General features: G+C 38.5%; 1 protein-coding gene across 4 annotated transcripts in view; it reads left to right on the top strand.

The window, feature by feature from the left end:
- The first annotated feature begins 250 nt into the window (after positions 1-250).
- Positions 251-8,076, top strand: part of LOC110469703 (dynein axonemal heavy chain 5) — a 151,383-nt gene continuing 143,557 nt past the window's right edge. For all 4 annotated transcript variants that reach the window (XR_014952814.1, XM_085571792.1, XM_077784814.2 and 1 more), the window contains exons 1-6: positions 251-412; positions 698-851; positions 3,566-3,666; positions 5,129-5,317; positions 5,431-5,505; positions 7,821-7,907. Coding sequence is in view for 3 of the 4 variants with exons in the window: in XM_085571792.1 (XP_085427918.1) it covers positions 722-851; positions 3,566-3,666; positions 5,129-5,317; positions 5,431-5,505; positions 7,821-7,907 (582 nt within the window). In the remaining variant the exon portion in view is untranslated. The remainder of the gene's footprint in view (positions 413-697; positions 852-3,565; positions 3,667-5,128; positions 5,318-5,430; positions 5,506-7,820; positions 7,908-8,076) is intronic.

Here is an 8,076-nt window from a genome sequence, read left to right as displayed (position 1 = left end):
CTTCAGATCCGTGCGGAAGCTGCTTTTCGCGGCAGAGGAGAAGGGGAGCCCCTCGCTCAGCCCGCGGTGCCCCCTCACGCCTCGCCCAGAGCCCAGGGCGCTGCCGAGCCAGCGAGGGCTGTGAGAGAAAACTACGGTGCTTTTCAAAAGACAGGTAGTTAAGAAATGGGCACCGGCTTGCTGAATCCAGTGGGAAATGGGGACAGGCGAGCTGCCTGGTGGGGGCTGGGTTGCTCGCTGGGTTTTGTGTAGGGGTTGCCATAGCAGCTGCCAGCAGCTCCAAGTGCCCAGGGGAGACCGCAGGCGTGAAAACCTGCTTGGGATTCAGCAGATGCCGCAGCCGGAGCTCGGTGCCCGGCGCTTCGCAGCGGGACCTGCAGGAGCTTCGGAAGGAGCTTAACCTGTCCCCCAGGTGTGAGTTCCCACCTGCGGCAGTCTGATTGGACAGAAAGTATAGTTGTGCAGTTAGAAATACAAGTTTTGGTAACCTGCATAAAGTTTTGGCACTCTTAAAGAAGATTTTATAATTTCGACAACTGCTTAGATCTTCTCTTTTTAAATCACCGACTGAAAGTAGAGGTTTTTTTCCCCCCTTCCTTGCTAGTCTATCCCTGACGGTGGAACAGGGATAAAAATACTGAAGGTGGCTTTATTACAATGTTACACTGTATAGTCATTTTCTGTATTGTTGATTTAGGTTGATTTTTCTGGAGTGCTGCAGATGGAGGAGACTGTAGGAGGTGAAACTGATGGTCACTCTGCACAGCAGGAGTCAGAGCAACTGAGAGCAACGAAACTTTCTTCGAAACCTCATATTGATCTCTGTCCACCTCTCATTGCCATAAAAAAAGGTAAGGGGAAAAAATAATAAGTACTTCATGTCAGCTTTTCATGGGAAAAAAAAATCAGGAAGAAAATGAGGAACCAATTATTAAGTAGTGTTTAGTTTTATATATACTTCGTGGGTATGTGCTATTCTGAATCTGCCACTGTAGGGACCATGTGTGCTGAATGTGCAGTTTTCAGCTTTATAAATAAATATGTACATATAAATAAATAAATAAATAAATGTATGCATGTATGAATCCACAGTGCAAGTCTGATACCATAGCAGATTTCATAGTGTTGAATGTAGTTGTAGTTGAATGTAGTGTTGAATGTTGAATGTAACACGATTCAAACAATTTTTTAAAATGAAAATGACCAGTACTCCATAAGATTTTGCAATATCACACATAATATGGTATCTCTTTTCTGGAATATTTTAACAGTGGTAATAGATTAAATTAGTTAGTTCAAAGGTTATTGGACATAACCATCTACCTCTGTGTCTAAGGGAGCATCTTTACCTATGTTCACTTTGCTTATGTATTCGCTGACCTTGTGGAAGGGGATCATGTTAGATAGTACTGAATAAATAAATATTCATGGCAACTGGGAGAGGGGTGTGAAGTCTGGAGGAAAGCTAGAAAGGCAAGAAGGAGAACAAAAGGCTAGTTGGCCTCACCTCAGTCCCTGGGAACGTGGTGGAGCGGCTAATCCTGGATACCATTTATAGGCACATGAAGAACAAGAAGGTGACTAGGAGTAATCAGCATGCATTTAGCAAGGGAATAAATGTGAACAACCTAATTTCCTTTTGAAATTAAATTATTGGTTTGATAGGTGAGGGGAGTGCAGTGTCTATGGTTTGCCTTTTCTTCAGTAAGGCTTTTGACATTCTTCTGTTGAGAATTTTTTATTGTTCCCCTTGAAGTGAGTTATACACACATTTGTCCTGAAATATATTTAAAAAATAGTAAACAATGCATTGGACAGTCTTAAAACCATGACTGATTCTACAGGAAATCTGCAAAGATGCTTCTTGAAGCAATTTCTTGTATACACTTGCACCAGCACCAGTCCTGTGAGCATCAGCATGGAGCACCTCAGCACAGCCTTGGATCCATCCCCCAGCACCAGCTCTGCTGCCCAAACATAGAATTCTGAGCTAGGCATTACAGGATAGCTACAAGAAAAAGCTGTGGCTGTTTCTTATCACCAAGGGAAACAATACTCCCTTACAAGGATTGTTCTGCCTCTGGTATTCCTTCCTGCTTCCAGCTAGCTTAACCCCTTCTGCAGTTGGACCTTCTTGCTCTCTATGCCAGATTGTTTCTGGGTTACAAAGTACCACTCATGAGCAGTTGCAATTTAAATTTCCCCTTTGCTTCTGAAATATCCTCATAGAGAAGCCATGGAAGTGTGGGCTGTCTGAGCAGAAAGTGAGATGGATTGAAAACATTGCACAGACAAGCTCAGAGGGTAGTGATCAGCAGCACAAAGTCTGGCTGGAGCCCAGAAGGTAGCAGTGTACTCCAGGGGACAGTATGGGGTCCAGTTCTGTTCAACATCTTCATTAATGATCTGGATGGTGGAGCAGAGGGTACCCACAGCAAGGTTGCTGACAGCACATAAAAGGGAGGATTGGCCAATAAATCAGAGGGTTGTGCTGCCATCCAGAGGAGCTTAGAGAGGCTGGAGAAAATTGCTGCACCTAGGGATAAACCAGTCCATGCAACAATACTAGTTGAGGGCTGAACAGCTGGAAAACAGATTGGCAGGAAAGAACCTGCAATTCCTGGTGGGCAGCAAGTTGAACATGAGCCAAGAATGGCTCTTGTGGCAAAGGAGGCTGATGATACTGTGGGGTGGATAAGGAGTATTAAGAGAGCAGATTAAGAGGGATGATCCATGATCTCCATTCAGCAGTGGTGAGGCCTCACCTGCAGTAAGCTTGCTTTAGGCTTCTGAGTACAAGAGAGACATGGTTTTACTAGAGAGTCCAGTGAAGGGCCATGAAAATTATGAAGGTAGCAGAGCACCTCTCCTGTGAGGAAAGGGTAACAGCTGGGTCTGAATGGGATCTTCTCTATGGATGTAAATGCCTGAAGGGACTGTGTAAAGAAGAGGTATAAAGAAGATGGAGTCAAACTCTTCTCCAAGGTGTCCAGTAATAGGACCAGGGGCAATAAATGGTGGAAACTGAAACACAGAAAGTTCTATCTGAACATCAGGAAACACTGTGAGGGTGACTGAGCACTGGTGCAGATTGCCCAGGGAGCTTATAGAGTCTCCATCCTTGGAGATACTCAAAAGCCATACAGAAACTGTCCTGGACAACTAGCTTCAGCAGTATCCCTTCCAATCTCAACCATTCTGTGATTCTGTATATTATACATATTAATCAGTAAAAAAGATATACAATTTGATGCAAAATTTATATGGAAATCAGTGCTATTAGAATTTGAGTTTTAGTCACAATCTTTTAAGTTATATAAAATAGATTAAACAGTAATTCATGGAAGTTTGGTGAGCCACTCATAAGCATTACTGCATGCTCCACTGGGGATCCTATTTGCTGCCAATGATGGGATGTAAATATCATATTTTGAGTAATAAATTGGTCTCATTTTCTCCAGTATGAGAAAAAGTTAGCTAGCAAATATGAAGATACAACACTGCAGGTCTTGTAAATGCATTTGTTGTACTTGAATAATTAGAACTTGTAATTTCTTTTAACTAGACACAGAAAGCAAAAATCATAGACATGGGGACAACCTGAGGACAAGAAGCACTGAGCTAGGATCTGCTGTCACAGGATCATCTCTGACTACTGTTCTTCCGGCAAGTGTTTTTTCTAAAACAGGTGGTGGGTTATTTAAGTACCTTTTGTCTGCTAAATGTTCTTGTATATAGATTTTTCTTTAGGTCTTCACTGACAAAAGCTTGTCTAATATTGAAGCATGCTGAGTTCCTTCAGTCTCTGTTAATTGCAAGGAAAAAGAAACAGTGAACCACTAAAAAGTTTCTACAGTGTTAGGGCACTGACTTTCTGTGCTCATAATATGTGTTGCTGGGATTTTGGGTTCTTTGATGTATTTTTTTTATCATCCACTGGTTAATATCCTTTCTTTACAATGATGAAAATTAATGTTAAGAATATTTGAATAAGGTCATACTGCATCAGGGGAGGCATATGCAAAATAAGAGATCCAGTTGTTAACATGGAAACCAGAGATGATAAAAGACTGACAAAGATGAATTGGGAAATACATGGTGAATGACAATTAGCTTTTAGAGATTTCAAAAGGGTACTGACCAACTACAGGTATTCAGACATTGCCGCTGTCTCCTGATCTCTAAGAGGAGCACGTAGAGAAAAGAGTGGGTGGAAAATATCCATTCAGAGTCTGTGTTAAGACCAAATGGTGGGAAGCAAAGGTGCAAGTTGGCCAGCTTTTTTGTTTTCGAATCCAAGAGTAGGATTGACTAATTACAATTCCAATTAGTGTAGAGTATTGGGAAGTGATGTAACTTATCTTTTTTTCTCTCCAGTAAAAACTGTAAGACACTTCAGACATTTCCAAATCCCAGACACTCATGTCAGTGGGAGCTGCATATAGAGGGAAGTGATCAGTGTGGTTACTTATTTACCCAAATCTTTAGTTTTCAATATAACTTCCAGTGATTTTCTGTTGACCTAAAAATGTTAGTCACCATATCTATTTTCAATCTTGTTCACATTGATAGGAAGATTTAGAAAAATCCTTTTCTTTTTACATAAATCTTCCTCTTTTATAATTGCACTGCTACCTTTATATGATCTGTATATTAATCACCAAGTGTATATTTAGTCCTGTGGTAACTGGTTTTATAGTGATTTGGTTTATGTATTTCCTTTAAGGTAATAACTTGATAATATATATTAAAACTCTGGAATAAGACATCGATCCTAAATCTGGAATATGGACATACAGGAGTTTGGAACGTGGATTCACAAAGCTGAGAATTGAATTAGAGCTGTTATCATGCTAAATTTATATTGTGACCTTAGCATGGATCCACATTTGGTTCTGAGATCCTGGAGTTTCAGTTTGTAGTTTTCATAGCAGCTTTATACTGAGAAATAATTCTGGCTTAGCAAGTTAATTACTACTGTTTTTTTCCCTGTACATTCCTTACATGTAATTTTTTCATGTTCCTGCTTGATATATAGTTTATAAAACCTGCATAAAGATCTACAATATAAAATGCAATCTTTAAGTGAGGAAAAATAATCTTTCTATAACAAACTTCTATTTTGTAGTCTATTGTTCAGAAAAGTAAAGTACTTTCCAGTGAAAGCAGAAAAGAACTATTCAAGCAAGCCAAAGTAACCAAAGAGGAGAGAAGAGCTCAGATAGATGCAAGATACAGGTATTTGATATCAAGATTAGCAGATGGAATAGACTTGAGTGAGCAGCAAGTGGAGGAGTATATAATTTCTGATGACAAGGTAAATAGGAATTAAATTGTTATTACAAGAAATATTTCCAATGTTTTCAGTGTTTTGAAGCTATCTCACAATTATCTGCAATTTTTTTTTTTTTTGGTTTTTTTTTTTTTTAGTTTCAACTAATAGAACAATTCTTCGCCCCTAGCGGACTTAAAAAGTTACTCTTCTTTTACCAAGATATATTGCAGGTATGCTTTTTTTATTGCTTCTGCAAAAGCAAACTTGCATTTCTAAAATAAATAAATCACACAACTGTTGCAGAATTCAAAAAATATTAATGGATCTTTTCTTTTGTTATCTATGCCAGTGTGGAAAGAACTTGGACCTCATTGTTTAAATATTTGTGTCTTGGCTTACATGGAAATTGCAGGATGCCTTGTGGTGTAGTTTGATACTCTTCTTGTTTTCACAAAAGAAAACTTAAAAATGGCCGAGTAAAAATTCAGATTTCAAAAGTGATAGAGATAATTGAGACAAAGTGTTCATGGTATTCAGAGTTTAAAATACTAGATTAGCTAGCATAAGTATTATAGGAATGGGGGAGCTGTTTGTGTAAGAATCAGTTTCTTTTCTTTTGGTTTCAACTGCATCAACTCCACTATGGACAAAACAATCATTCAAGGGAGTGAAAAACGATGCAATTTCTTTCTAAATTAAGGTGGCATCATGTCCCTTCTGCAGAAAACAAGCTTGGAAAACTGTGACTAGAAATAAAGTAGTTGTGGTCCCCAAGCTGTATTTTTCTCCCTTTAAGCTTTGAGAAGGAGAAACCTCTCAAAAGAGCAAAATTATTTGTTCAGCTTCCACTGAGTGTGTCATATCAGAAGGTGCCAAGTGACCCTGAAATTGTCTAACACAACTGTTGTGAGCTTCTAGAACAGCAGAAGTCCTTCATCAGTCCTTTCAAATTGTGCCAGTGAGGAGACATGGTAGGGAGAGCTAATTCACCCTGTGGTGGTATTTTGGGCTCGTTGAGGAGAAAAATTCCTCAATTGATAATTCTTGGTCATCAGTTAAATGCAGAATGAATAACAGAATCATTATAACCTAGATAAATTAAAAGAACTTTTGAGTGTTACTGGAATTGCTTAGAGACTTTGTAAAGCACAGAATGAGCTCTGCTGTCAAAACATTTTAATCAGTTTTTCATTTCACTGGGACTAGGCATGCACATTTCTGGGATGAATGTCTTATTCTCTGACTTAAATCAAGATGAAACTAAAAATCTTGACATTGTTTTCCTTAATTGACAAATCAGAAACAAATGCCCAGCCTGGGTTAAATGAAATGTTTAATTGCTGCATTTAATTTTTTTGACCTTTTAACTATTAAAAAAAAAAAAAAAAAATAAAAGAGAATTCTGTTTCAGAAGCATCAGAGCATAAAAATGTTTCTGATGGAAAGCATGAATACCATCTCATCTTCCACCATCTTCTGATGAGTGAAGAGATCTCTTAATTTGACTGTTCTGTCAATAATTTGATTTCAAGCACATTGGAGAATTGGAGTTTACTCAAGGCTGCTAGATGTGCTTGCCCTGTTGTTCTTGGAGACAAAATACTGAACAGGGCAGAATATTGGCCTGACTGGTAGGCATGTCCTTACCAAGATTTAGCAAAGATCCTTTCTTTGCTGCTTCTCATCTCTTCATCTCTCTTTTTCACCATCTTAGGTACATGATCACTTGAAACCACATGTAGGGGTCAGCAGATGCTGATTTGGGGTGGAAATGAGCAGCCACCCCTGTGTATTACACATAACATATTTAGTCTACCAGGAGCTGAACACTTGGCTTCCCAGGAAGAAGACTCCCGTTAACTTTAAAGAGAAATATACCTGCAAGCTTCTCCCACATTATTTTCTGTCACATTCTTCCAAGTTTCAACAGGTTATTTTCCAAAATACATGACACATAATTAGAAGGAAGCAGATCTGCATTAGGTTTAAGTTTTTTGTTGATTCGAAGAGAAGAGGTTAAAGATACGTGTCAGTGGAGAAAGACCAGTGGCAACAAGTCTTCCCAGAGAGAAAGTTTTCAGTGATGTCTGGTTAAAGAAATGGGCAGAAAGCTAAATTCTTTTGCACTATTGACAGGATCTAGCTGATGGCATTGCCTATGAGTCCCATTCACAGTTACATTATGACTTTGCAGACCAAGCATATGATTGTTTCTCTTTTGTTTTCATAGAGGAAGTTTCACTAGGAATCATTTCAGATTTAATTTCGGGTTGTTTTTTTTTTTTCTGAGACTTTTCCCCCTTCTTGTTTTTGTTTGTTGTTTTTGTTGTTTTGTTTTCTGAAAGAACGGGTGGGTCTGTGAAATTGTTTACTGGGATCCAGGCAAAGCTTATTTTCCAGAGAATGCAAACCTCATGATTTCTGTCTCGGAATTACAAACTGAATCAAAATGGACTTAGTTATAATTCACATATTCAAATGGAGGAAGTATTTGTATAATATAGTTTTTATTTTATTAACCTCTTATTTATAATTTAATTGCTAGCAAAAGTCAAATGCATCATTGAGGCCAGATGGGTCAACAAACAATTTGCCTCAGAAGAAGTTATTTATTACCGTGGGTTTCACTGAGGTATGGTTGAAAAAATTAATTAGATGACATTTAAAAAGTAAATTATTGAAAAGGTATTTCAGTTCTGAAATGTTATACAATTTTTTGTAATCCTTGGATAGATATTTAAGTACTTAGTGTCTGTTCTCATAATACAGGATCTCCCAGCATTTCTTGAGCTGAGGTTGGC

Source organism: Lonchura striata, chromosome 2 (assembly GCF_050655825.1).
Source record: "Lonchura striata isolate lonStrDom1 chromosome 2, ASM5065582v1, whole genome shotgun sequence".
In the NCBI taxonomy this organism is placed as follows: domain Eukaryota; kingdom Metazoa; phylum Chordata; class Aves; order Passeriformes; family Estrildidae; genus Lonchura; species Lonchura striata.
The sequence above is the reverse complement of the archived record's forward strand: the minus strand, read 5'-3'. Positions and strand labels throughout refer to the sequence as shown.